Source organism: Acinonyx jubatus, chromosome B3 (genome assembly GCF_027475565.1).
Source record: "Acinonyx jubatus isolate Ajub_Pintada_27869175 chromosome B3, VMU_Ajub_asm_v1.0, whole genome shotgun sequence".
Classification (NCBI taxonomy): Eukaryota; Metazoa; Chordata; class Mammalia; order Carnivora; family Felidae; genus Acinonyx; species Acinonyx jubatus.
Window position 1 is genome coordinate 73,056,920 of NC_069386.1, and position 27,885 is coordinate 73,084,804.

A 27,885-nucleotide genomic window follows, 5' to 3' on the forward strand; every position below is an offset into this window, starting at 1 on the left:
TAGTTAATTGCTTGACACACATCATTAAATGTTTGTTTAATAAGTGAAGGAATGGGTCCATTAGCCACCACCATGGCTGGACCCTGCCAGTCAATGTCGCCTGTAAAACTCGGGTCCAAATGTGGACAAACATTCCCTTTCCAGGGTAGACCTTAGAACAGTTGAAAGTAGCCATTATTTTAAAAAATTAACTTTATTTTAAATAAAGTTCAGGGGTGTCTGGGTGGCTCACAGTCAGTTAAGTGACTCTTGGTTTTGGCTCAGGTCATGATCTCACAGTTTGTGAGTTCGAGCCCCCAAGTCGGGCTCTGAACTGACAGCCACAGAGCCTGCTTGGGATTCTCTGTCTCCCTCCCCTGCTTGCTCTCTATCTCTCTTTCTCAAAATAAATAAATAAACATTTAAAAATAAAATAAAAGTGCAGGGGCAACTGGGTGGCTCAGTCAGTTAAAGCCTCTCTTGATTTCAGCTCAGGTCATGATCTCACGGTTTGTGAGATTCAAACCCCGTGTCAGGCTTGTGCTGACAGCAGGGAGCCTGCTTGGGATTCTCTCTCTCTCTCCCTCTCTCTCAAAATAAATAAATAAGCTTTAACAAAAAAGAAAGAAAAAGGTAGGAAGGGAGGGAGGGAGGGAAGAAGAGCAACCATTATGGTCTTATCCATAAATCTGGGAAACATTTATAAGTCACATCTTGTAAATTTTTGCTTTTGTATTTGTAATTAGCTCCACCTGGCTTACTATCCAGAAAAGAAAATCTTCCTTTTGGTGTTTTTACTTCTTTTAGAATTTTCCAAGCACTCCGTCCAAAAGGCCCAGCCTTCTAGCCTCCATGTTTATCTGGGGAGAGCCCTGCTGTCCACAGGGTCTGCCATACTTCTATCTCCTCAATGGCCTCTTACAAAATCAAGTAGAGAGGTTGGTACATGTACTCTCAGGCTTCAACACCGAGGTCCGGACTTTGCTCCCTGGGCCAGGGGGCTGTAGGAGCTTCTAGCATTAGCCATCAGCCTTGCCAAATCAAACCCACTCAGCTGGGATTCAGGGACCCTGATACCAAGCCTGGTTCTCCAAGCCTGGGATGGTCCCCTCCCCTGCTTTTAGACCTCTGTTGAAGCTACCACAGTCCACATTAATGTTTCCAGCTGTAAATGTTAGGGCAGAAGGAATTAAAGAGAATACTGGTTCTTTACACTAGGTTACTGATGCAAAGAATCCACCTCCTCCCTAGTGATCAACTTTGTATACCAGGTGTCCCAGGAGAATCAAAACAGGTCACAAAGACTCCGAGACAATGACCTGCCTCATCGGTGCTGGGGCACCAACTAAGAGGGCAACTCTAGTGGATTTTGTAAAACCAAGACTCATAACACCTTCTTGTTATTTAAAAACAAAACAAGACACTCTGTAATACAGAGGATGATGTCAAGGAAATAATCATATAAACGAATATAAACTAGCAGGAAACAGGGTTCCCTAGTACAATTTTCTGAGGTACAGTCTCAGTAGGAGTCTGTACTGATGGTTATTACTCAGCTCCCCAGGTGCCCACTGATCTTGCTTTTCTAGAGCTGGTCCAGTCATGCACCATGCATTCTTCCGACAAATGCTCCAAAACACAATCCTCCACTGCTCCCCCAAGCCCTCAGACTCCCCATCACCGTCAAATTTAGTTCATCCTCCATTCGACAGATATTTATGGAGCACCTGCCGCATGTCACAGACTGTGTGAATCTCCCGTAAGAGAGAGGTGGTCCCTGTCCTCAGGGACTTACATTCCAGTGGAGGAGAGCTAAAGGGACAGGGCCAGAGCACAGTAAGCCAAGACGCTAGGGATTCTAATGCCTAACTCCACAGAATTAAAGGAGATGCCCCTATCAAGCACCCAATTTGAACTTAACTCACAGTAGGACCTCGGTATGTATGTATTCGCTTCCTTCCCCCAAGTGTTTGGAGAACAGCTGGCCCTCCCCCTTTTTTTGTGTTTGTGTTTTCCTTTTTGAGGACTTCAAGTATGTTTCAGCTCTAACAAACCACAGGGGACCAGGGTAAAATGAACAAATGTGAAGCAAGTTACAAAATTGTTAGAAATCTTAAGCTGGCCAGGTGTTCAATAAAAAGAGATACTATTGTGTTGCTGTTCTTTCTGGAAACCAATTAACAAAATGTTTTGACCACCTTACAGATGCTCAATCCTTTTCCCCCAATAACTCTCACTTTAAGAAGTTATTTTAGGGAAATAAAAAATGAGCACAAAGATACATGCACTTGTACAAGGATATTTATCCCAGCTCTGCATGTAAGAGCAGAACATTGGGAAGACTGAAATTTCCAGCAAGGAGGGATTAATCAAATAAATCATGGCACTCTATGGTAGACAGTGTTTGTTCATTTGTTATTAAAAATGTAGGGATACCACTGGAGTTTGCTCCATAAATTCAAGGAACAATTAAAGATCACATCTTGCAAGTTGTTACTTTAAAAAAAAATTTTTTTTTGGAGGGGGGTGGTGCCTGGGTGTCTCAGTGGGTTAAGCATCCAACTTCAGCTCACATCATGATGTTCTGGTTTGTGGGTTGGAGTCCTGCATTGGGGTCTGTGCTGACAGCTCAGAGCCTACAGCCTGCTTTGGATTCTGTGTCTCCCTCTCTCTCTGCTCCTCCCCTTGCTCACACACACATACTCTCTCTTTCTCTCAAAAATAAACAAACATAAAAAACATTTTTTTTAATGTTTATTTTTGAGAGACAGAGCGCAAGCTGGAGGGGAACAGAGACAGAGAGGGAGACACAGAATCCAAAGCAGGTTCCAGGCTCTGACCTTGTCAGCACAGAGCCCAATGTGGGGCTCAAAGTCATGAACTGTGAGATCACGACCTGAACTGAAGTCAGATGCTCAACAGACTGAGCCACCCAGGCGCCCCCTTTTATTATTATTATTATTATTATTATTATTATTATTAATGGCAAGTTGTTGCTTTTAAATGGCAAGGAGCAAATATCTCTTGTGCAGTCCTGTGATTGGCCCTGTTATAAGTCCTGGGACAGGGGTGTGAACCAGACAGATAAAGTCTCAGTTCTTACTAAACTCACATTTCAGAGAAAAGAGACAATTTAATAAATAAACAAACATGCTAATGCCAAGAAGTGCTTGGCAGGACATGAAATCAAATTGGGTGATATGCTAAAGAGACCAGGGGGCAGGAAAACAAATTAGATTGAAGGTCAGGGAAGAGCTCCCTGAGGAGATGGACCTGTGAGCTGAGGCCTGAATAACAGGAGGGGACTGGGCTTGCAATCTGGGGGCAGTGTTCTTCCAGAAGGAAAGTCAGGGGCCAGGCCCGTAGAAGGTTGTTGGGTTTTGTTTGTTTTTAAAGTTTATTTATCTTGAGAGAGAGTGCCAGTGCGGGAGAGGGGCAGAGAGAGGGAGATAGAATTCCAAGCAGGCTCTACGCTGTTAGCACAGAGCCCAACACGGGGATGGGTCTCACAAACCTTGAGATCATGACCTGAGCTGAAATCAAGAGTCAGACGCTTAACTGACTGAGCTACCCAGGTTCCACCCCCCACCCCCGCAAAGGTTTTGAGCAGAGGACTGACACGATTGGATTCACCCACCCATTCTGCACAGCAGAGTATCAGAGGGCACAAACGGAAGTGGGGGAAATGATTAGGAGACTGGGGCAACAATCCAGGTGAGAGATGAAGGGAGTTCTGGGAGCTGAAGAGGTGATGGGTGGTCAGACTCTGGACATCTGTATATGGGAGACAGACCGTCAAGACTTGCTGGGAGCGGCGCCTGGGTGGCTCAGTCAGTCAAGTGTCCGGCTTCAGCTCAGGTCACGATCTCACGGTTGGTGAGTTCGAGCCCCACATCGGGCTCTGTGCTGACAGCTCAGAGCCTGGAGCCTGCTTTGGATTCTGTGTCTCCCTCTCTCTGCCCCTCCTCTGCTCGTGCTCTCTTTCTCTCAAATATAAGTAAACATTAAAAAAAAAAAGGAGAGAGACAGAGAGAATAACATTAAAAGACTGGCTGATAGACCAGAAGTGGGATATGAGAGAAGGAAAGAAGCCAAGAGTGACTTCATGCTTTGGGGCCCATGAAACTTGGAAAGATGGAGTTGCCATTTACTGATATGGGGAGGCCGTGGGATATGCTCGAGGAGGTCAGGAGTTTGATCTCAGACAGTACATGGGGGGCATCTGTGAGTCTCCAGCAGACGCGCTAAGAAGACAATAGATAAGGCAGTTTAAAGTTCAAGGAAAACAGATGCAATTTGGGGAGCCAGTGGTCCTTAAGACCACGTGACTGGCAGGACTCACCTAGGCAGAGTGTAGCTGGTTGGGGGAGCGCCTGGCTGGAGGCCTGAGTCACTCTGACACCCCAAGGCTGAGCAGGGGCTTCAGGAGGACCAGGAGGATGGCCTGGAAGTCAAGACTACTGCCCAGTCTGTAAACATGATGGTTTCAAAGATTATTTAATGCTGTGAGAAAATGCTCACCACAGGTTACACCGTGTGGGGGGTGAGGGGGGATCGGCATATGAAACACAATGTTTACGGCTGTCTGTTTTCTGTAGCTGGTGGTAGTTGAAGCTTATTGTTCTTTTCTCCTTTACAGTTTTCCGTGTCTTCTGAATTCTCAACATTGAACATGTGTTGCTTTTATAAATATTCTTAGCCAAACACATTTGAAAACAAATATTGGAAAGTGGTTTTTGCTGCTCAGAAAGGACTCCAGCCTAGTTCTACCTCAAATGTGTGCCTACAAGAGGACACTTCGATCCTTCTCACCCACCGTGGGTGCCATGGAAGGGAGGCAGGCCCGCCTCACTCCGGGGGCCTTCAGAAGGGTTTTTGGTCAGTTAGAAGCATCCTGGAGTGGGGAAAGACCAGTCAAATGTTCAAGGTCGTCCTGACGCCAAGCAGGCCCTATCTCAAGAGCTGCTGCGCTGGCAGCAGGGACAGACGAACTGGTAGATGGACAGAACGGTTTCATTAAAAACGGTTCATTAAAAAACAGTTTATTAGCATCTGTGCTGCCCAGTGCAACTGAAGAGCGGCCCCCTTCCCAGGTGCCCCGGCCTCCCCACCTGAACCTACGGAGAGCAGCTCTGCGCTGGGTCCCTGCGAGGCAATGTCCTTGCTCCTCTGACTCCAGTCCCATTGCTCCTGGCCAGGGGTTAAGCTCCACCTCGAGATGCCATAGGGATGGTCTCCCCTGAGTGACTGTCGCCTCCAGCATCTGAGAAGAAGCCTCCGCTCCCAGGGGCCGGAGCCACGTCCACCTGGATAACACCATGCACCTGGGAGAGCTGGGGGCTGTCCAAGCTGGCGATGAGCTGGCGGGGGCCTGGTCGCACAGGCACAAACTTCTGGTGCAGCGTCACTGTCTCGTTGCCCCCAATGTCCCTATGGGCAAAGATAGAGTCATGGACCTGGGTGACTGGGGGTGGAGTGGGGAGGAAGGACTGATGGGGCTGCCAGGAAGGAAGGAGCAGAAGGTGGAGCCCTTTGGGCATTTCTGGACTCAGCTGGAATCTCCACACCAGCGGCCAGGACGAAGCCGGAGCCCCCAAGGCCTCCTTGCCCTCGCCTCTGCATAGCCAGGTCAGTGGCCACCCACCGAGCTGCCTGAGCTGGAAATCTTCCCATCATCTGTCATCCAGGGATCCATCCCTTCCCCACCCCCACAAACACCTGGACAAAGGCTGCATGTTGTGTCCCCCACCTCTCCATCGCCAATGCTCCTGCCCTAACCAGACCAGCCACCCCATCTCATCTGGGGGTTCCAGGACCAAGGAAACTTTAAAATGAGACTTCGGGGCTCAACGCAGTGTTGCCAAATAATTTCAGTTTTGCCGAGAAAGAAAGTGGAAGATAATTAATCAGCCTCTGCAATATAATCATCTTACCAAAGAGGAAGGAGCATCTTTAATACCTCCAAACACTGGAAAGATGTTATCTCAGAGAAAAAGGAAAGTCCTTCCCAAGAATAGACAATTGGCATCTTTAAAGGGACAACTGTGTGTGTGTGTGTGTGTGTGTGTGTGTGTGAGAGAGAGAGAGAGAGAGATACATGTGTACATGTGCACACATACATACTATGGTGTCTTCATTTCCCCCCTTCTCCATGGACCTCTGGAAATTTAGTCCCAGACCCTCCCTCTGGGAATCACAATTTCACTAGCCTTCCAACTGGCCTCCTTGCCTCCTAATGTCCTATCTTATTTTCCCACTCTAGTTTCTAGTCACTTGGAGGTGAACTGAATCCGTCAAGGGTTTGGCTTCCTCGGTGCTTCTGGGATGAGACGGCAGCTCCCTAACCCGACACACAGGCTCACTCTGACTCAGCCCCGCCTGCAAGGCCTCATCATCCCCCACCATTCCTCCTGCCCACCAGCCCCAACAATGAGCTCCTTCCCCTCCCCGAACTCACCTCTGTTTTCATGCTTTGCTCCTGGGCTGGCTCCAGGCCCAGCTCACACCACCCCTTGAGCACCTCCTGCCCTCAGGGAAGTGAACATTGTCCTGCTCTGAGCTCCTGCAGTAATCGGCCTGTGCACTGTATACACTGAACACGATTGCATTTCTATCACACCTGCTTGTGCCTGTTAGCATCTGTCCTTTCCTGCCTCTGCCTGAACCCTTGCCTCTGGCCCCCTCTTCAATCCAAGCCTGCCTTGGGGGATCCACTCTGGAGCCGGACTTTGTGCAGACATCTCAGTCTTCTAAGGGAAAGAGCCAACACCCCAACTTCAAAGATGGGCTCTCCTTGGGGCAAAACATTTAGCTTGGAGCCTGCTTCCAAAGGGCTGCCCTGGACCACATTGGACTCTTTCTTCTACCGCTGTTAGCTGTGTGGTTTAGGACAAATTATTAAACTTCTGACTCTCACTTTTTGGTCTGTAAAATGGGAATGAATATAAAATGAGGGGGTGGAATCAGATGGCCTTGAAGGTGACTCTAAGCTCCACAAAGGAGGGAATAAGTGGAAGGCAGGGAGATATAGATGGTCTCCCCATTAAGTTACAGACCTAATTTCTAGACTTATTATAATATATAACTAGACATTAAGTCTATAACTTAACAGGTAGGCTATACTGTGGCCGGTTACAAATTCGCATTTTTAACTCATGCCCATTTTTCCAGAGATACAAACTTCAAGCTGTTTAGGCTCAGGTCAGCCTTCAACACTGTACTTAATTCATACTAGAATTGAACTGTACTAGATTGGAATACAGCCTTTACTTGTAAACGTTATTTCTAAGAGAAATTGCTTTTCAGCTTCCAGCTAGGAATGTCAAGATCTCTCCCAGCCCCGGCCTCAGTGTCAGGCAAGACCTGACACACCCAGGTCTGCTGGTTGAAGTTGAGCGCATCAGCTGCTACAGCTGGAATGGGCCTGAAACAGTGCAGGTAATGAAACCGGCTCTCTGACAAGGACACCAGAAATTAGACATCCAAATGAGCATCGTGCTTCACTTATGGATTGGTTCAATCACGTTATCAAGCCTTGAAACGAATTTAAAAACTCCTCTCAGATTTGTCTTCAGAGCCACGGAAAACCACACGTACACCACATCTGTCTCTCTCTCCCTCTCCCTGACACGCGCCGGGTGCATCCTGTTCCTCCCTCACAGCCGAACCTCATTTCTGATGGAAAAGGGCACACTACCCACCTTTTCCACCTACCTTTTTAATTAGTCTTAGCTTTGAATGGCTTCAGGCTGTTTCTCCAAAGTCAAGTCTACCCCAGAAGGCCACCCTTAAGGACATTCTAGAGAATATGATTCAGGCTGTGGAGCAAATTCCCCAGAAGGGTTTGGAATAGACTTCAGTCTCCCCTGGTGACTGGCTTGGCGGTGAGTGACAACAGCCATCTGGAGGAGTAAGTTTGTAATGTTTATTAAGTGGCCAGTCACCCCACTGGGTGGCACACCTATGCTTAATGGGGTTTCCATACCACAGCCTTTGATGTGCAAACGAGAGCAAAGTAGTATCTGTCTTGGAATCTAATATATCTGAACCAACAGCCCAGGGACTTCCCCCTTCTCAATTGCTCTGTAGACCCCCGCCTGGGCTTGCAGCAGAGAAGAGCCACAGAATGTCTAAGGAGGACCTCCCTTGAGAAACCATCATCCAACCTTCTCATTTACTGGAGAGAAGACTAAGGCCTTTAAGGTGGGGGGTGGGGGGTTGGGTGTCACACAAGCCTCACAGCTACAGGGCGGGGCTGGATCTCCCCACGCTCAGCACAGGGGTCCTCTTTTTACTCCCAGGCAGGGGCAAGAATCAAAGATGTGGTGAGTTGCTGAGGACAGTCCAGCTCTGGGGAGCCCTCTGAACAGGGGAAACCCTCGTCATCTGCAGGTGAGAGATGGCCACAGAGTGAGCTCACTGGGAGCCCCAAGGTGCACAGTCTAAGCTGCTGGACACTCTTGCAAGGTGAAATGGGGAAGGCACTCCTTTGTGGCATATCACGTCATGCAGGGTCAAGGTGGGGCAAGGCTCAGGATAGCAACCTTTCAGCTTTGACCTATTGGCAAAAGCGGGGGCCACCACCGGGCGGAGCCTGCTATATGTCCGGGGAAGGAAGAGGCAGGGCGGGCAGGGACCCTCTGCTTCCCCCACCCAACCCCTCCACAGGGGCCATCCCTTTCCCTCAGGCACTCTTTGTCAAAAGAGGAAAACACCTGCCCCCGTCACCAGAAGTCTGATCTTACAGGTCAGCCAGCCTCTGGCCTTCTCTGCTTTCCCTCTGTGCTATTCCAGGGAGGGTCACAGCAGCATGTGTGGCTCTGTGTCAGAGATGACAGCCCAGGCCTAGGCACACAAGCACTGGGTGTGCCCTCCCTGGGTGCAGAGCCTCTCTGAGCCTGGGGTGAGGCCCAGGTGGGCTGGCAGAGGACCTATGGGACAGGGCCCTCTCCTTGGGAACCGCTGCTCAAGCCCTCCTGGCACAAACGAAGCCACAGGCTTGAGAGCCTGCGTGTTGGGTGGGCCATGGTGGGAAGAGCAGAGTCTGCCCCTTACGGGCTGGGAGACCTCATGAGACACGGCCACCAGCTTCCCTGTCATAAAGTGGAGGTGACGGTAGCAATAATCAAAGTAAGAACTACCAACAGAGGCTCACGTTGTGCCAAGCCCAACACCAGATGCTTTATGTGCATAGCTCACCGAATTCTCACAACCACCCTTGGAGCCAGGGACGGTTGCTATCCCCACTTTCCAGCTGAGAAAACAGGCTTAAAGGAGATAAGTCACTTGCCCAAGGGCACATAGCTAGTGAATGTTGGAGCTGAGACTTGAGCCTAAGTTTTCAGGATCCCAAAGCTTTGCTTTTAATCATACGATGCTCTCTAATGTACTTTAAAGGGTTTTTTGTGGTCTGCAAATTGGATAATAATCCTGAAGTGCCTGGTCAATTCCTGAGTGGCGGGCGCATGTTAGTGATGAGCTGCTACAGATTCCTAGGTGAAGTGTTGGTTCCGCAGCGGGACAGTGAGGAAGGACAGGCCCCGCACTAGGCACATGGCGGGTCTCAAATGCTGCTCCCACTGAACTAAGTTAGAAGGCCTTGCTGGCTGGCTCCAGGCTGCTGTGTTGGGTCCTGACCGACTACTGTCCTGACCCAAGACAGGAAGCAATGTGGGACCCCTGGCAGTCTGGGAGAGCAGAAAAGGGCAGGGGTGGGGGCGGGGAGAGGCCAGACTCACCCCACATTGAGGATCTTGGGTCTCTGTAGCCCGGAGCCCTCAAGCCGGAAGACGACATTGGTGAGGGTTATAGGCAGCGGGTTCTTGAAGACAATCTGTACTTCGCACTCCTGACCAACCACGGCTGCCCCCAACAACTAAGAGAAAAAGAGACACCCCCTCCGCATCAGAGACCCTGGCCAAATACAAGGGAATCATACACTCCACCAGAGAGGGGAAAATTCCAGAATCAAAACCTCCCCCCAAGTCCCACATGGGCACCCCGGAGAAGAATGGGGCTCCGCGGATGCCAGAGAAGAAACTCCCACCCACTCCCCCACTGAAGCATCTGCAGGATCGGGAATAGGAGATCTGATTTTACAGGGGAGGACATTGGGGCCCAAGAGCCCACAGCCAGTCCCTGACCTTCTCCGGAACTGGTGGCCAGGCTTAGCGTCCTCTCCCCTACCCCTCCGACTTCCCTTAGCCCCAGGGCATCCCTCGTGCCCAGCCCAGCAGGCTGCACTCACGGTGAGGGAAAGGTCAGGGGTGCGCAGACGGAAGGTGTGCTGCTTGGCCAGCACCTGCCCGTTCTCCTTGACGTGGCCCGAGACGTTGAGCAGCATGGACCCCTGATCTACCAGGTGGGGCCGGTATTCCTTGTAGGCCACAGGCATGGACACGCGGTCCGCTGGGGGAAGAGGCAAGGTGTCACCTAGGCCCGCTCGCCCAGACATGGCCTCCTGGGGCCTCCATGTCCACAGCCCGGGGTGCCTAGCCATCAGCGGGGCAGGGTGGGAAAGGAGCACTCACAGGCCCCTGGCGCCAGCACCACTTCTTTCTTGCTCTCCTTGAAGACAGACCCGGTGACACCGGTGTAGAAGGTGACCGAGAGGTAGAGGTGCAGCTTCACGGTGCGGCGGCTGCTGCTGCGATTGGTCAGCACCACGCAGACGGTCAGGTCCTGCCCCATCACCGCGTCCTGTGCCTCCACCTGCATCGCCACATCCTCTGCTGAGTCACGCGTGGAGTACACGTTGGGTTTGCTGCCGTGGGCGGCTGCTGTCTCCACTGCCTTCCGCTCTGCTTCTGAGCCTGGGGGTTGAGGGTAAGGGTGAGGTTACAGCCACTGCTGGAGCGGGCAAGTGCTCAGTGGGAACCCTTGGTGTGGGCCAGAGCTGGCCAGGTTCAGGGAACGGTACCTTCTGGGTGTTTATAAATGTGGGTGACATCATCTCGCATGTTGGATCCAATGGCCTTTGTTATGATGAGCGTACCAATGGCCTTCTCTTCCACATACACGATCTTAAAGCTACCATCATCCTGTCGCTGCCAGTAAACTTTGTCACTGTTGACCTGTTGGGGGATTGTGGGGGGTGTGAGCCAAGAATGAGATAACCAGAGGGTCTGAGGCTGGGCCTGACCCCCTGCTCCCCCCTCCCCCCACCACTCCCCCCACCCACCCACCCACTGCCTTCCCCTGAACCTAGGAGCTGCAGGGAGGGCTGGATCCAAGGGTTAGGAACTTCCTGGCACAGCCAACCTGGGAGACTTTCCAAGCTGAGCCAGATGAGGCCAGAGAGAAGGGAAGAAGTTGGGAGGCTCCTTGCAGTGCATTTTGGCATTAATAACAGTAATCCCTTATGCTCATTCACGGACTTTATGACTTATAAAGCAGATTCATACCCATTATTTCTTTTGATCCTGAGTACAGGAAGCACAGCGGCCATTATTATCACCCTTTTACAGATGAGGAAACCTAGACTCTAAATGAGTGACTTTCCCAAGGTCACACAGCTACTCGGTCAGCGGTGAAGTCAAGACCAGAGAACCGAGGCCTGACACTTGTGCTCTGGTCTCTCCAGACCACCCAGGAAGGCACCTGGAACACAGTCCTCACCTCAGCAAAAATGAAGGGCGTGTCGTATTTCATGTATACCAGGCCATTCTTGATGGACTCCACAGAGCAGGGGCCGCAGCAGAAGATGCCTAGGGGACCAGGACAGAGGTGAGAGATCCCAGGAGGCTGAGGGGATCCTCTGATCCTAGGGAGAGGCCCACCCACCCAGACCCTGGTGCCTTAGGTCAGCTGCCACCTGGTCCAACCCAGGGAAGGAACACAAAGAAAAATACAGTTCCATTTGGCTTCAGTCAACAAGGGTGAGGTCAAAGGTGGGACAAGTCGGCCTTGATAACCAAGTTATCAACACATCTTTCCTCTACTGGGCGAAGCTGGATATCAACTGTGACCCCTAGAAGTCAGGAAACCCATCCTGCATCAAGACAAACCCAGACCCCAGGGTGACTCTGTTTACTGGCTGGGAAAGCAGCCACCATTCCAGAAAGATCCAGAACAAACCCTCAGCTCTACAGCCTGCAGTGTGTCTTCTCTGTGGGGAGGTGAGAGGGGAGCTGGTGGGAAATAGATTCGTCTCTTGGCATGCTTGGAGGGTTTTCTGGAGGAGATGGGCTGACAAGGAAAAGGCTTGACAAGAGAGGGCACAAAACAGGAAGTGAGGGCCACCCAACAGGAAAGATTCTTAGAAAACACCTAACTATGGTTTCCTTTTACAGATAGGGACATAGGCTCAGGGAAGCCAAATAGATGTCAAGATCTGCAAGACAGTCAGACAAAGAAAGAATGGAAGAAGCTACTATTTACTGAAGAGCTACTGTTCCAGGCATGCTGCTATCCTCTCTGATATATGATGATCTCACTTAATTCCCCCAACAACCCCATCTGGTATATATTATCCCCATATTATAGAGAAGTGATCAAGCTAGAATCAGACCTGGGTCTGGCTGGCCTCAGAACCCCTGCCTGCTGCCCACCCCGTTACTTCCCAGAGTGGGGACAGGAGCTCAGATCCCCCAGTATCCCAGGCCAGGCTGTTCCAGCATCATGGGCAGTGCCTGGCTGCACAAGGCAGGGGGCACTGTTCACAGAGATGATTGAGAGGGAGGAATGCAGGTTAGGCAAGGGCTATCTGGCGTGGGGTGAGGAAGGGAGAGGTGGAGAGGAAGGCAGCAGGAGGGGCAGGCCCAGCTGCCTGGTGCTGGAATGTAAAGGTGGAAGCAGACGGCTGTTTGAGAACAGCGCGTACAGCAGGTCTGGTGTTTGAGGAAATGTGTGTGCTGTGGAAAAGACATCAGCAGGTCATGCCATCAGTGATGATCTCTTAGGGCTCGGTTATGGGGCCTAGTTTCTCCGACCTATCCGAACTCTGGCATTTTCCATCCTGTACACACAACTCATAACGAGCAACAGAACAGACAAGAGAAGAACTTGGTGAAAGTCAGAATGCATAAAGGGAGTCAAGGCCTGGTGAGACTCTGCTGTTGACCTGATGCCCCTTGCCCTGGAGAAAGTCACTCCACCTCTCTGGGCCACCCCTTCTCATGTGTCCCACAAGGGCCTGCAGTGGTCCTAAACCCAGCTCATCTTCAGTGTCACCAAGGGAGCTTTCAAAAATGTAGATCTAGGGGCGCCTGGGTGTGGCTCACTCGGTTAAGTGCCCAACTCTTGAGTTTGGCACAGGTCGTAATCTTCCGGTTCATGAGTTCAAGCCCTGCATTGAGTTCTGTGCTGACAGTGTGGAGCCTGCTTGGGATTCTCTCTCTCTCTCTCTCTCTCTCTCTCTCTCTGCCCTTCCCCTGCTCATACTCTCTAAATAAATAAATAAATAAATATGTACATCTATCCCTGGAATGTCTGAAATGTCAGGTCTGGGGTGGGACCTAGACATTTACTCAAACAAAACAAAAACGGGGACGTCTAGGTGGCTCAATCAATTAAGTGTCTGACTCTTGATTTCAGCTCAGGTCATGATCTCACTGTTCGTGAGTTTTGAGCCTTGTGTCAGGCTCTGTGCTGATAGAGCAGAGCCTGCTTGGGACTCTCTCTTCCTCTCTCCCTGCCCCTCCCTGCTTATCTCTCTCTCTCTCTCTCAAAAATAAATAAGCATTTAGGGGCATCTGGGTGGCTTAGTCAGTTATGCATCCAATTTCAGCTCAGGTCATTCATGATCCCCCAATTTGTGGGTTCGAGCCCCAGGTTGGGCTCTGTGCTGACAGCTCAGAGCCTGGAGCCTGCTTTGGATTCTGTGTCCCCTCTCTCTTGTCCCTCCCCCACTCACACTCTCTCTCTCCCCCCAAAATAAACATATAAATAAATAAATAGATATTTTAAAAAAGAAAGAAATAAAACCAGAAACATCCTGAGAGAGAATAGGGAAATTTTATATTTTATCTTATTCAATTCTGTACTTCCCCCCAACTTCCAAACATGTACTACTTATGATAATGACCTTTTTTAACTTAAAAAAGATAGATAAATAAAATGGTCCTTCGATTAATTACCCCCAGGATGTGTAAGTAAAAGAGCAAAGGAGAAGAGCAGGTGTGCTAGGGAGGAAAAGCTCTTACCAAATTTTCCTACATCTTTTGCCTTTTGAGCCATCTGAATATATTAGTCATTGTAAATAAAGAAGATTTAGGCAAATAGAGAGTTATGCGGAAAGGTAAAAATAGTGAAAGGCTGGACAGTGATCCCATCAGTGAGCCTGTTTAAAGAAACACTGGGGTCTATAATAAACTTCAAGAAAATAAACTGAATGTGTAACATCTCTAAAAAAAAAAAAAAAAAGAAAAGAAACATGGGGGTTAAAGGGCCAGGTTCTATCGCCCAGATGGTGCTGACACTTGGGGCTTGTTACCCAGGTTGGGAGATGGGGATGGGGCTAAGGGGGGCACAGGAGCCAGGTGGGGCCCATCTCACCGCTGCTGGTTTCCTGGGGTGTGGCATCCACCACCTGCCACCCACCAAAGCCAGAGGGCAGATCTGGCCTCTTCATCCAGCAGTCGTTCCACACGTGGAAGTTCCTGGATGGACACAGAGGGAGGGCTGGGTCTGAGCAGCCTGCCCAGGGCCTCCCTGTGCCCTCAGTGTCCAAGTCTTGGTCACCATCCTTGGTCACCAAGGATGGGCAGCCCAGCCCTGGCCCCAGCCTTACCAAACAGAATCATGGTTCAGGTGCTCGAGAGGCTTCATATTCTCGTCAAAGTAGATGTCCATGGTGAGGGATGTGTCTGTGTCATGTGCCGAGTTGAAATTGGTGACAGTGCGGGTAGCCAGGCCCAAGCAACGCAGCACTATGGAGGAGGAGCCAGGGTTAGAGGTCAGGGCCCCGGCAGGAGTGGGGTGGTGGGCAGGTGAGGTATCAGGTGAGGAATAGCAGGGGGACAAGGGCTACTGGGTTGCCAAGCTGGGTCAGGGCTCAGGAGGCCTTTGGGCCAGGGAGCGTTGGGGGTTAGGGGAAGCCAGGCCACCTGCCTGGCCTTGTCCCTGCCCAGTGCTTCTCCCTCCTCTCCCCTAGGCATCCCTAGGTAGTTAACACTAATTAATGATAATTAAGGTCAGCCTACCATCCACCCCCCACCTGTCCCTGCACTGTAGCCACTGCTGGGTGGGGTTCTGGTTTCCTTCCCTCTTCCTTGTAGGGCCCAGGCAGCTCCTGTCCCAGTCCCTCCACTACCTGTTGTGGTCACACCGGCGAAGACCCAGCACTGGCCATAGGGGACGGAATAGCCGGTGCGTAGGTAGCTGAGTAGGATCTCCACACTGCCCACCCAAGCTGATGGGTTGGTGCCTCGGGAGTAATCACCAGACCAGTTTCCAATCAGGACCCCATTGTCATCCAAGGAGTTCACCTGCCCAGGACAGGATGGAGTTGGGTGGAGTTGAGGGAGAGGCTCAGGGCCTTCCATGTAGTCCCCAGCCCTGCCCCTGCCACCACCCTTTACCCCTAAATGCCTCAGAATCTAGCCAACCTGAGCCCCGCCCAGGCCTCCCAAAGACATCTGCCCCCCCCTCCACTCCCTACCCCCCCACTGCCGGATCTGACACAGTAATGTGAATCCTGGGTGTGCCAAGTTTTGGGTTTGGCCCTACATTCCACAAGAGCTGGGACAGAAGCCAGAAAGGGTAGGGTGGGGCCAGGCAAGGAGAAGAGAGGGAGTGAGACCCCTCCTACAATACCCTTTGCAAGGGCAGGACAGGGCTGAGTTCCTGGAGAAATCAGAAAGGGCAGGAGCAGGGGGCAGGGAAGGTGGGAGGCAGGAGGCAGACACGTCATAGCACTCAGAGACGTGTGGGTGCTCACCATGGCAGAGATGACCCGGGAGACACTGACCGGGTCCCCGCGGCCTCCATATGGCATGCCCCGCCTGTCTAGGATGTACAGGCAGGCATCCAGCACTCCATGGTCAAACTGGAGGGAGGGAGGGCAGAGGTGACCCTTAGGTCAGCACACACTTCCTCACCCCACCCCACCTGCCTCTTACTTCCCCAAGTGCACGTGGCCCTGGCCAGCCATACCTGCCCATAGTTCCAGGTCCGCTCGCCAATCTGTGCTTCAGTCCCATAGTAAATTCTCCCGGATTCATTAAGCACGTACTCCTGTCGCCAATCCTCATGCTCCACGTACACGATGTCCTCTGTGTCCCCAAAACACATATGCCTGGTCCCCTCTAGACCTCTCCCTGGGCCCCACCTGCCCCTGGGCCAACTCTAGAGGACTCCTGTACACAGATCAGGAGTGGGGACACCCCTAGCCCGACAGCACTTCTCCCTGGAAGGTCAGAGGGAGCATGACAGAAATGGTGGGAGGAAGGTGGCTGTAACCAGGGCCCTGGAGAGGTGAGGCCACGTGACCTTGGGCGGCCACCATTCTACACCGGAGCTAGGTCCCCTCACCTGAACAATAGAAGGCCGGTTTCTACTAGGCACATAGGCACCTAGCCAGATTCGAGGAAGGGGAGCTCTGAGCCCCCCTCCTTCCTGTCCACGCCCTGCTCCTGACTCCAGCAGGCTCACCTGGACACCATGGATTGAAGAGGATGTAGATCTCGTTGTGGGGGTCAAAAGGCAACAGGAACTCGCCAGCCTCTGAACGTGTGCGGACCGTGAATTGAAACTTGCCGATGATGGCGTTGGGGGAGGTGTGGACACGTAGGTCCAGATTCTGCCCACTGGCCTTGGTCACCTGGGCTTTCCAGCCTCCGCTGCCCCCCTTCCCCACTGGGATGATCACGTGCGTGCCCTTCCCCACCTCGGGGCTGTTTCCTGGAGCAGGAGAAGCAGCAATTAGCTGGTGAGGCTTCTCTGAGGGGAGATAGAGCCTTGGACTTCTCCCAGCCCAACCCAGAATGTGTATGACACACATCGGTGTGTGTGTGTCCCTGAGTTGGGCCATCACCTTAGTCTGTGACAGACTCTGAAAGCAGCTCTGTCCCCACCCGATGCTTGCCCACATGCCAGGGCAGAGCAGTCCAACATCCCAAACCTGTTCCCCTGACCCTGAACTCAGAGGTGGGTAGAAGAGACAAGGCCACTGTCACCGTCTGCCTGCCTGCCTGTCCCAGGGCCTGGGCTGGAGGGGCAGAGCTGCCCTGGCTGGGTCCGGATGCCCCTACCCCTGGTGAAAGGGCAGCCCAGATCCTGAAGGCCAACCCTGCCTACCCCCTGGGGCTGAAGCTTCCAGAGCCTTCAACATCCCTGGTGGCAGTGGTGGGGGTACCTGGGAAATTAGAGGCTGGGGTGGGCACGGCTAGGCCTTAATCAAAGGGTATGAGGAGTCGCCCGCCCCCGGCAGCAGCATAATCACCAGCCTGGGCAGTCAACGGCCACTAGGCAACGCGGTGAGAAAGGCACCTGCCCTGGGTCATGGGGACAGAGAGACAGAGTTGGACAGAGAGGAGAGAGCCAGCCACACCCTGGGGAAGGAGAACAGACCCAGAAAGAAAGACACACAGAGGCAGCAGCAATGAAGGAGTAGCTGAAGCAAGCACCTGAAGAGAAAGTATTTTGAGACAGACGCCTCAGGAGCCCTGAAGAGGGTGAGCTTAGGAACATGGGACACCAAGACCCTCCCTGAGACACACTCCTGTGCTTGCACCTGTCTTGTCTGGCAGAGGTGAGAAGTGGGGTGAGGGTAGGAGCTTAAAGATGTCCCTCTGATCCTAATACCAGGGCTGGAAGCCCTGCTAGCCAGCACTCCCCAATTCTTGGGCTTTCACCCTCCCCACTGCAGGCCCCACTGACCGATAAGCAGCTCCAGGGCAACATGATCAGAGGACTCATAGGGCCGAGAGAGGTGGAGGACCATGTCGAAAGGCTGCCCACGGCGTAAAATCAGCTCGTCGTACTCAAACTCATCTGTGTGGTGCTCTCGGCGATTCTGGTCCGAGCGTGAACTCAGCAGATCCACACCGGTCACCACCAGCATGCCCTCTGCAAGGCCACAGCTCTGGGTCAGCGAGGCCCCATGGGAAGCCCAGGCCCCCAGAGATGTCAGGATGAGTCTCAGGCGCCATTAAGGCCTTTCAGCTCTCAGATAAGTTGGCTAGGAGAGCCTCACCTCTGATGGTGCCGTCTCCAGCTGCGTTCACACCACTGGCCCGGGAGCCAGGCCGGCGGGAATCTGAGCCCCGGGAGTCTGGTCTTCGACCCCCAGAGCTGGACCCTCGACCCCTGCCAGACCCTCGGTCTCCATGGGGCTCAGGTCCCCAGTCAGCATCTGTTTCATTTCGGCATGAGCAGCAGCCGCAGCAGCGAGCCCAGAAGGAACGGCCTCCTCGACGAGATCGTCTCTCCGGCTCCGGCTCCGGCTCTGGCTCTGGGGAAGGTGTGGTGGGGGGCTGCCAAGGGTTCCCGCCCCAGCGGCCCACATCTGAACGAGGACCGTCCATCATGCCTGTGTGGAAGAGGTAGGGAGGCTCTTATCACCCACTCAGACTTCCTGTACTCAGAACGCCCCAGCTGGCCCACCCAGAAGCCCTCCATCTGGAGAGCTGGTTGGAGAGCCCAACCAGATGACTGAGATGATCTGATCTTGCCCCAGAGATTCCCCCAGACCCATCCAGGGACCCTCCCCAAAGACTCCCTTCAAACTCACCTAGAGAAACTTCCCACACTGCAGAGAAATCTTTCCCCTCTTACCCCCACAGCCACATCCACCAAACTAGATGACCCACTGAGAAACCTGCTCTTAAGGGCCCATCCCAGAAATGAGTAGACACTTGTCACAGCCTCGGGACCCAGGGCACAGACCATCCCCGAAACCTGCTCCCTCCCACCTGCCAGCTACTCTGCCTAGAGGTCCACGAAGCTGCCTGCCTCTAGAACCCATTCTTGGCAGAGATCCCCCACCCAAGGCTCCTTGTAGGAGATGGGCAGGTGATATGCAGGATTTGGGGTCCTTGGCATTCCCACGTTAGGTCAAACACCCACGCGGAGTGGCGGGGGCTGCGGGTTCGGGAGCCCGACGTCCCTGGGGTGCAGAGCCTGGGCGTCAGGGGCAGCCTGACCGGGGCTGGCAGGCTCCGGCTGGCCCACACCCCACCTTGCCGGGGCCTGCCAGAGCCTCACCTGGCGGCGGTGGTGGCGACAGCAGGGCTGAGTCCGGCAGCCGGGCTGGGACAGGTTGGGACTGCTGGGACCCAGGACGGTCGAGGAGGCACGAGTGGAAGGTGTGGGACGGGCAGGTAAGTGGTTTATGAGGGGGGAGGGCGGAGCCAAGCTGCAGGGAAGGGGAAGCCTGATTGCTTCATCCCCTCACTCTGCGGAAGAGGCCCGGCCTCTGGGGGCTGTCTCCAGAGGTAGGGGCGGGAAAGGAGACCTGGCCGCATCCCCTTTCCCCTTTCGAGGAACTGTGGAAATGAGCCAAAGCGGGGCGGGGCCGGGGTCTGTCAGGATTCAAAGCTGTGGTGAAAGTGGAAGGCCTTGTGAGACTGCCCCCACGGACAGACCCCACTCCAGGCTGGTTCCTGCCAGACCGGTGCACAAGGGGCCCCCTCTCCTGGGTGAGAAGACCCCACAGCTGTGGGGCAGAATGTCCCTTCACCCAAGCCCCTAGGCAGCGGGCCCCCTGTTCCCAAGCTCACATTGCCTGCCTCTGCTCCCATAAGACCCCAGGTCCCTCTGCCTCTGCCAGGGTCTGGTACAGCCTGGGCCAGGCTCAGCCCTGTGAAACTGCCCATGGGCCTGGTCCTGCCCAGGGAGGTCCTGGGATCCGAAGCTGCAGACTGGTGACATCAGCAGCCAGGCCCTCAGACTGGCTCCACCAGCCAGCCCCTGACCTGCCGGCTCTACCAGATCCTCTGATCCCCCCCACCCATCTGTCCTTCCTTCTTCCTCCAGCTGCTTCACAACCCTTGGCATGAATGAACTGCCCCCAGCTTCCTGTGTCCCTACAATTTTGGGATTGGCAGGGGTGGGGGGATGGGGTGGGGAGTGAGGGTCAGAGTAGGAGCAATTTCTTGTTTTCTGCCCCCAGCCTGGGAGCTTGGGGAATGTTTGGGCCCTCGCTCTGAGGCTCAGGTGGGAAGTGAGGCCCTCTCCCCAGGCTGCAGACTACCCCTTTTCTCTCAGAGAGGGGTGGCTGGTCAGCTGGAGTCCAGGATTCTCCAACTTGGAATTCTTCCCAGAAATCCTGACCGACCGGCTCCAGGCATCTGCCCTGTGTGTATCCCAACTCCACCCTGGCACTGGAGGAACACCAGGGATGCCACTGAGGGAACCCTAAGGCAAAGAGGAGGTCAGACATCTCTGGGAGGCTCTCCTGAAAGTTCTTTAGGAAGGTTGGGGCCATTTCTTGGGGTCTCTTCCCTCCATCCTGCTGTTGTCCTTGCTCTGCCCATAGGCCACTGAAGAGAAGACAGTGAAAACAGGGTTGGCAAGAAGACACATGGAAACCGACTAGAGGAGAGGCTGAACTTGGTGATGCATCAGGCAGGGAATGGGGACTGAGACTCCAGGACCTGGCAGGGAGCTCTCCACACCCACAGTGACCTTTCCCTGTCTAGCTCCAAACCCCTGACCTGGCAGAGGGTCTGTCCCCACCTCTAACACCCGCAAAGGACACACAAGTAAAAATCAAAATCCCAGGCAGGCAGGTCAGCCAAAGGGCTTTGTTGAGGGGCTGTATGTATCACCATGAACATGGGAAGGGGCAGGGCCCTAAGGGACCGGATGTGTGTGAACATTTCCCAGGGAACCAGAAAAGTACCTTGTCACTCTCTCTTTTGTTTTGGTCTTCTTCCCCACCTAGCCAGATTTGACTCAGTGCCCTAACCCGTGAGCCGCTCCCCTCTCCTCCCTCTAGGAGGCTCAAGTGCCTTGGGGCTCTAAAGTCAGGACAAGGGGTGTGTATAGCAGGGCACCATGGGAACAGATACCCAGTTCGGTACCTCGGGAGCTGAGGCCAGTCTTGACCTATCATCCCATATCAATACAGAAGAACGGACACAAGCAGAATCCCAGACCAAGGTGCAGAGATGGCTTTGGTGCAGTTTCCTCATCAGTACAATGGGCCTCACCATCTCATCCCTAAGCACTTGTGAGGGTCAGCTGAGATATAGTACTTTCGAGTGCTGTTCAACAGCAGAATGCTACTCATGAGGATCGATACTATAGTTACCAGAGGGCGGAGCAAAGGCACCCTGACCAGCTCCTCGTGGGAACAGCCCTCTCAGCTGTAGTGAATGAGCCGGGGCACAGAGGGCATCTGGAAGGGGCAGGAGTCATGGGAGAAACTTTTATGAGTCCTTCTAGTTGGCGACTTACGGCTGCTTTGTAGCCCAGCCCCAACCAGAACCTGGACCCAAACTCGATTGCAGCCCCAGCCCCAACCAGAAGGTAAACTCTAATACAGCCCTTGCATTTAAGGCATCTGGGGCAAATTCTGCCCCAGAACAGAGACTCTGGTTCCCCATGGGAGGAAACAGCAGGACCGAGCATGAAATGAAAGGGCGAGGATGAGGTGACACACCCTAACTCTCTCCTTTCCTCTTCCAAAATAGGTGGCAGTAGTAATGGTGGTGGTGGTGGTGGCGGTGGCGGCAGCATAGCAGCCTGGGGGGCCTCTCCATTGTTTATTCAGTCCCAATAAGTTAAAGAACAGGGGTGGGGAAGGATCTCCTAGGTGAGGATGCTGTTAACTGAAGGCAACAGCTCGGCCAGGTGCTCAGAGATGCCCGCTGCTTGGCACAGGGGGTTGCCCTGCAGGTCAAGGAGGACCAGCCTGGGGCAGGAGGCAAGAGGCTGGAGCGCTGTGGGCTGCTGGAGGCCTTGGGCAGAAGAGTCAAGGAAAATGAGGCATGTTCCCCCAGATCCACGAGCTCCCATGTATCTATTCCTGTTCTCCCTCAAGACCAGGGGCTGCTGCCTGGCGGTCTGGCTGGCAGGCATCTTGCACACTTCCCTGGAGGGAATAAGACTATAGACTGCAAACACCTGCCCATGGGGCCAGGCCGGAAGCCCAAGAGGCAGGCCAGATGTGGTACGAGAAGGAGCGGTGTATGGCCAACAAGAAAGCTAGCTCTGGCTCCAGGGACATCCATGACTCAACAACGGCCAAGGGTTGCTGAGTGGAAATGCAGGCCAAGGGTTGCTTTAACTTCCAATTTTTTTAAAAGTAGGCTCCACACCCAACATGGGGCTTGAACTCATGACCCCAAGATCAAGTGTCTCGTGCTCTACCAACTGAGCCAGCCAGGTGCCCCTAACTTCCAGTTTTTAAGTAGAATCAGAATTCTCAAGTTTTTAAATATGAAGCTTCCTGATTTTTAAAGTACCATGGGGTACCCAAGAACATCTGGAGGCTGCTGATTTATGAACTTTGGCTTGAGGAAGTCACTTCTACCCTGCAAAACGACCAGTGCAAGTCAATGATGGCCCACACAGCCCCAAGCTATCCTCTCTCCTTAGCTTAGACCACCAGTGGCCCCTCTCCCACCCACCCTGCTTGCTGTCTGTCCCTTCCCAGCCCAGCAGCTCATCCTACCCGCTGTCTGAAAGGCACCCAGAAAGAAGGATACGGTTGTTGCACAGTGAGAGCTCCTGTAGTCGGGGCAGGTTGGTGACACCGTCCAGGGACTCTATGGCATTATCATTGGCCTGAAGGACCTGGGGAGCAGGGAGGGCAGGGAAGACGAGGCCAGGCAGGCAGCCGTCAGCCTGGGACTGGTACAAGCAAGTAGGGAGCCTGGGGTGATCAGCTTACAGTGCAAGGAAAGGCTCCTGGGGAAGTCTAGGTGACCGAGGCAGAGAAGGCACAGGGTCACTTGCAGGGGCTGGGAGGATCTGGACACCTCTTTGTAGGGTGGGCAGACTTCTGAGGTGGAGAAAAGGGAAGAGGGCCACCCAGGACAGTGGTGATGGAGTGCTTTACCTCAAGGCAGCGCAGGGCAGCCAGGGCAGGGGGCAGGGCTCGGAGACGATTGTGTGACAGGTCAAGATGAGTGACCAAGAGCAGCTGTTCCAGATGGCAGAGTACTGTCAGATCCTGAGGAGGGGAATGAGATACCCGATGAGGCTTGGGGGAGGGGCCTCAGCCATCGGTCACGAGGCACTGACCCTCTGTGCTCCACACAGGCCCCTGGCGAGGAGAGGACGGGTAAGCTTACCTTACAACCACCCCCCCCCACCCCGACAGTATACACTCCCCATCAAGCACATGGGACAGACAGGGGTGCAGGGGTGGGGTGGCCAGTGAGTGGATGGGGAGGAGGCAGCCTCTGGCAGGGACAGGAAATGCAGGAGGGCGCTGGGGTGGGCACAGACACTGGCAGGAGCGGGAATGCTGCGGCTGGGGGATCAGTCTGGTGGCAGGGGAGGCGGGCTGCGAGGACATGCTGAAGCCGCTGTGTTGGGAATACTGGCTGGGAAAGACCCCAAGGAGAGGAAACACAGAGTCTGGGAAGTTTGTCAAACATCTCCAGAAACTACTCAGGCTTTAGGCGCCGCGGCCTGCTCCAGGGAGGGAAGCATCGGAGTGAGTGGGGGTGAGTGAGGGCTCGCTCTGAGGGAAGAAGGAAGATGTGACCGGTCCCGAAGAAGGGACGGCACGAAGAGGCCCTGATGACTCAGGATTTGAAACTGCATAACAAGAATGATGGGGCAAGTGACGGAAAACAAGGCCAGGAAGAACAGGCTTGAAGGAAGAGGAGTTCAATCTCGGCTAAGAAAAAAGTCCAGAAAGGCACCTGAGACTGGGGCCAAAGCCATGGGTTTGGTGAGACCAGACTGAGGGCCTCAGCTGAGCCCATGGAGAAGACACAAGAGCTGGCCAGGGGATGAGGAGGAAGGGAGGGCCAGCAGGGCGAGGGCCCGGGGAAGGTGTGCACAGCAGTCCCTACCTTGTGACCCAGGTGCAGCACGCGCACCTCAGCATACTCCATCTTGAGCACACTGTTCTCCAGCAAGAACTTGCTGCGTAGGTCATCCAAGTACGCTGCCCGCATCGGGTCCACGGCCTGGCGGGGACGGGGAAGGCGAGCAAGGCCCGTCAGTTGTCTTCCTGCGGCCCACCAGGCCTCCCCCTTACCTGTTCCTCCAGGTCCAACTTGCCTTGAGGGTCTGGAAGTACTGGAGCGTCTCTTTCTCATACAGCAGAGGATCCAGTGCCCGCATCAGCAGGATGATAGTGAGCAGGCACCCTGAGGAAGGGAGGGGGGAGGACTGTCTCTTCTAGGTCCCCTGCTCCCATCTCTTGAGACCCTTCCTGCTCTCCCCAAGAGGCCTTCCTGGAAAGGGGCCTCCTTAGAGGAGCAGGACCTTGGGGGAATGGGGCCTCACACTTATTCTCCGGCTCCAGCTCCTGCAGCTCCTTACAGGATTCAAGTTCGGACTGTAGCACCGTGGACTTCTCCACCGACAGCTCACACCTGAGGATGAGCAAGGCGGGGGATGGGATGGCGTCCACTCAGGGTGCTAGTCACCCCCAGTATCCAGTCTGAGACCATATGCCCGAGCCTCCAGCCTCCCGCCCCAGAGTCCAGACCCCCTCTCCTTGTCTGTGTGCTTCCCTGTCATCACCTGAAGAGCTGCTCATCCGTGGCCGAGTCCCGGCACCAGCCCTCCTGGCGGCCTGAGAGAAGGAATGGGTGGTAGAAGGGGGCAACCATGAGAGGAGGAGAGGGACAGGGATACTGCTGCGAGGGGATAAAACCGTAGAGCTTGTGTCACCTTTTAAAAGCACACACTCCTTGTGGGCATCGCCTTCTGTCCAAATGACACGAAATGTATGCTGGGGCAATTGGTCATTGAGGGAGGCAGCAGGCAAGTCACAGAGCTGGGAGCACCAGGTTAAGGAAATGCTCGAGCTTCACCACTTTTCTGACTGTCCCACTCCAGCCCCACCCCAGTCCCCCACTCTGCCCCATCAATCCTGGGATACCCAGACGTGGCTAGGCCGGTTCCTGCCATCTGGGGTCCTCCACTCCACAGCCAGGGGTGACTCATCAACCAAGAGCAGCAAGGTCTCTGTCCTGGACCCCACCTGGCCCAGGAGACAAAGAGAGACCCGTCAGCCCCAACAGCACCGGGCCCACATCCATGATGCTCTCCGGCAAAAGCTGCAGGACTCACTAGGAGGGGCCGAGAGAAGGAGACAGTCAGACAGGCCTCATCCCGGCTCACGTGCAGGCAGCGCAGGGCATCCTGGGGGTCAGCTGGGGGGGAGACACAACCTCAGGTCTCCTTAAATTCTTCCATTCCTTCCAAGCCCTAAACACCCAGCCTCTTTCCCCACTGCTCACCTCGTCCCAGGAGCCAGCGGTGATAGAACCAGGCACTCTGATCATTGGGGTCGGTGAAAAAGGCATTCTGTACCAGCTCCAGCTCTGCAGGGGCCAAGGAGGCACAGGATTCTGGTGGGCTCCTGGCCGCCCCAACATCCCACCCTCACCCAGGAGTACCTCCAGCCCTCAGTTTCAACTATCTGTGGGCCTTGCATAGCGGCTACATATATCAGCTGTATCTTTCCCACTGCAGAGGGATTGACTCTTATGTACCCCCAAAGCCAGGCACAAAGTAGGTGCTCAGTAAGCCCAAGTAGCAGGTTCAGGAACAGGGTTAGGCATCAAGGCTGGAAAGGAATCACTGCAGAGTCCTCCCCAGCACCCTCTGACCCTCCTTACCTTTGAGTAGCACATCCTCAGGGAGGCGTCCCTGTGGTCCAGAGTCCGGCGGGGGGTGCAGCTGGGGCAAGAGACAGGAGCGGTAATGCCAAGAGGAGTAGTTGGAAAAGTTTCGGGTGATGAGACTGTCAGTGAAGGCTAGCTCCTCTGCAGGGGGTACGGCTGCCTGTGCAGCCACAAACCGCCGGTAGTCCCAGCAGTGAACTAGGAAGAAGGGTGACAGCACATCTCAGAAGTCGGGCAAGAGGAGCTTCATAGCTAGAATCCCCAGAGTTCCCTTGGAGGCCCTTAAAAACACCTCTGTGTGTTCTACAGAGCACGCATTTGTCTCCAGCATCCCTTCTGCCATCAGCTCAGTGGACCTGTCCTGGTCATCCCTCCCAACTCTGGGCTTTACTGAGGCCCCAGGACCACGAGGTGGGACACAATCAGTAGGCACGTACAGTTCCGCTCATCGACCTCAAGGAAGCGGGCACATAACTCCAGCTCCCGGGCCCAGTTGGGCTCTGGCAGGCGGCCCAGCAGCCAGCAGCGGTGGTGCCAGGTACCATAGGACTTGGGGTTCACCCGCAGGCAACTCTCCAGGAAGCCCAGTTCTGTTTTCACCAGAGAAGCCAACTCCTCAGGGGACCTGCACTCAAAGGGAAATGGGGCTCAGGGCCCTACAACACCCAATCTCAGTTCACTCCTGGCTTTCTGCACTCAGCCCTCCACTCCCCTCTGCCTATGCTCCTGGCTGTCCCATTCTTCCTCCATCACTGGACCTGGGCAGGAGAGGGCTAATGCCATCTTCCTGGGGCCCTTAACTCCTACGCACTTTTGGGCCTCCAGCTGCTGAAGCACCTCTCGTCGACAGTTCCAGAGGGTGGCAAAGTCAGGATTGGCTCCCAGAATCTGGCTTGTCAGTTCCAGGACAGACTCATCCAGCTCACCAGCCTGGCGCTTAGAAGGCAGGCAGCAGGGTCAGAGGTCATAGGCAAATAACAAATAGAACTACTGAATATTCTCGGAATGCCTTTCTATACAATAGGTAGCATGCAGAACGCTTTATGGGTTTACGTGTATTCTCTCATTGAATTTTCACAACAACCTTATGCAGTAAGCCCCATTTTACAGATGAACAAACTGAAACTTAAAGAAATTCAGTAACCTGCCCAAGATCACATAGCTTGTAAGTGACAGAACCCACATATGCAGCCAGGCAGTCCAACTCTAAGGCCCAGCTCTTGGCCTCTGTGCTATCCTAAGAGGGCCACCTGGTAAAGGGGCTACCTCTGAGGGCCCCACCTTCTGGAAGACAGTCTGGGTGGCTGACTGGTATAGCTTCAGCTTCTGCTCCCGCTCTAGCCTTTTGGCTTCCGCCTGCTCTTCCGATGTCTTCACCTTCAGGCGCCCGTGCTACAGGGATGAACGGGTTGGAAGGGCGCAGGCTGCCTTGCAGGGGCTGACCCACCGAAACCCCCAATGCGGAACCCCAGGTTTATACAGGGCAATGGAGGCAACGCCACGCGGGGCACGGGCATGGGGAGGTGAGGGGCTTTGCTCACAGTTCTCACCATGGTGCCGGCTCAGGGTTCAGGACCGGGGAGGGGTCCCTTGGAAGCCTGAGAAACCTGGGAAAAAAGTGTCAATCATGGGAGCCCCGCCCCCGCTAGCCCCGCCCCTAGCTATTCCCCGGAAGCCGCACTGGAGCCTCGGAGAAGACCCCTGCGGTGTGAAAGGGTCGGGGAAGAGCGGCGCCCGTCCTGGAGAAGCGCTCACCCACACTGGGATTCGTACCCGTGCCGCCCTGCCCACAGCCCGATCTTCCGGGACCGGACCCGATCCAGGGAACTGAAGCAATAGGGACGACATGCGCCTAGAGACTGCCGCTACCCGCCCACCCCACAGATCCCAGACACTCCCGCCCCGCGCGGGCCGACCCACCTGCGCCGAGGGGAGGCGTGGGGGACGCTAAGCTGCCGCGCCTGCCACGGAGTCCGGGCGCAGGCTAGAGCGGCGCCACGCCCGGTCTCTTCAAGGCGCAGCGCCCTCTGCAGGCGTGGAGAGGGGCCGGCGGCTGAGTAGGCGGGCTCGGTAGACGCGTGCGCCGGTACTCTCTAGAAAGGCTAAATCCCTGTTTTACTTCTTGTGTTTACGAGTGCGCGTGCGCAATGGCGCACGCAAGCAGTAGGGGCTGCAATTTCAGTCAGCTGGTAGAACTGCAGTCTAG

General features: G+C 54.3%; 2 protein-coding genes across 8 annotated transcripts; both read right to left on the reverse strand.

Moving 5' to 3' along the window:
- Nucleotides 1–5,005: 5,005 nt before the first annotated feature.
- TGM1 (transglutaminase 1) lies at nucleotides 5,006–21,609 on the reverse strand. Of its 4 annotated transcripts, none has more exons than XM_053224319.1 (15): nucleotides 21,524–21,609; nucleotides 18,113–18,448; nucleotides 17,797–17,985; nucleotides 16,570–16,818; nucleotides 16,072–16,190; nucleotides 15,857–15,964; nucleotides 15,230–15,404; nucleotides 14,708–14,846; nucleotides 14,473–14,576; nucleotides 11,596–11,684; nucleotides 10,898–11,051; nucleotides 10,509–10,790; nucleotides 10,226–10,386; nucleotides 9,717–9,853; nucleotides 5,006–5,409 (listed from the first exon to the last, which is right to left on the reverse strand). In XM_053224319.1, the coding sequence occupies exons 2-15, from the start codon at nucleotides 18,444–18,446 to the stop codon at nucleotides 5,181–5,183; spliced, it is 2,469 nt and encodes an 822-aa protein (XP_053080294.1). In that variant the 5' UTR covers nucleotides 18,447–18,448; nucleotides 21,524–21,609; the 3' UTR covers nucleotides 5,006–5,180. The 4 variants fall into 4 exon arrangements, with proteins under 4 accessions (XP_053080294.1, XP_026921281.1, XP_014941690.1 ...); XM_027065480.2 differs by lacking the exon at nucleotides 21,524–21,609 and adding an exon at nucleotides 19,062–21,506; XM_015086204.3 differs by lacking the exon at nucleotides 21,524–21,609 and adding an exon at nucleotides 19,123–21,505.
- Nucleotides 21,607–27,784, reverse strand: RABGGTA (Rab geranylgeranyltransferase subunit alpha). Of its 4 annotated transcripts, none has more exons than XM_027065482.2 (17): nucleotides 27,600–27,784; nucleotides 27,221–27,286; nucleotides 26,961–27,071; nucleotides 26,491–26,615; nucleotides 26,117–26,304; nucleotides 25,674–25,877; nucleotides 25,293–25,376; nucleotides 25,123–25,205; nucleotides 24,932–25,033; nucleotides 24,721–24,826; nucleotides 24,571–24,622; nucleotides 24,331–24,419; nucleotides 24,103–24,191; nucleotides 23,892–24,008; nucleotides 22,925–23,038; nucleotides 22,572–22,659; nucleotides 21,607–21,821 (listed from the first exon to the last, which is right to left on the reverse strand). In XM_027065482.2, the coding sequence occupies exons 2-17, from the start codon at nucleotides 27,230–27,232 to the stop codon at nucleotides 21,673–21,675; spliced, it is 1,713 nt and encodes a 570-aa protein (XP_026921283.1). In that variant the 5' UTR covers nucleotides 27,233–27,286; nucleotides 27,600–27,784; the 3' UTR covers nucleotides 21,607–21,672. The 4 variants fall into 4 exon arrangements, with proteins under 4 accessions (XP_026921283.1, XP_026921284.1, XP_026921282.1 ...); XM_027065483.2 differs by having other exon boundaries at nucleotides 27,230–27,286; nucleotides 27,600–27,783; XM_027065481.2 differs by lacking the exon at nucleotides 27,600–27,784 and adding an exon at nucleotides 27,453–27,588.
- Between the last annotated feature and the right edge of the window lie 101 nt (nucleotides 27,785–27,885).

What these genes read in the sequence shown, in the direction of transcription:
- TGM1 (XM_053224319.1), bottom strand. Translation starts at nt 18,446, where the DNA reads ATGATGGACGGTCCTCGTTCAGATGTGGGCCGCTGGGGCGGGAACCCT. An exon ending in CTTCAATCCATGGTGTCCAG is followed by an intron (nt 16,191 to 16,569) that starts GTGAGCCTGCTG and finishes TTGGGGACACAG; the next exon opens with AGGACATCGTGTACGTGGAG. An exon ending in CATTTATAAACACCCAGAAG is followed by an intron (nt 10,791 to 10,897) that starts GTACCGTTCCCT and finishes CTCAACCCCCAG; the next exon opens with GCTCAGAAGCAGAGCGGAAG.
- RABGGTA (XM_027065482.2), bottom strand. An exon ending in TGAGGATGTGCTACTCAAAG is followed by an intron (nt 25,377 to 25,673) that starts GTAAGGAGGGTC and finishes TGGCCCCTGCAG; the next exon opens with AGCTGGAGCTGGTACAGAAT. An exon ending in CTGCCCTGCGCTGCCTTGAG is followed by an intron (nt 22,660 to 22,924) that starts GTAAAGCACTCC and finishes CCTGCTCCCCAG; the next exon opens with GTCCTTCAGGCCAATGATAA.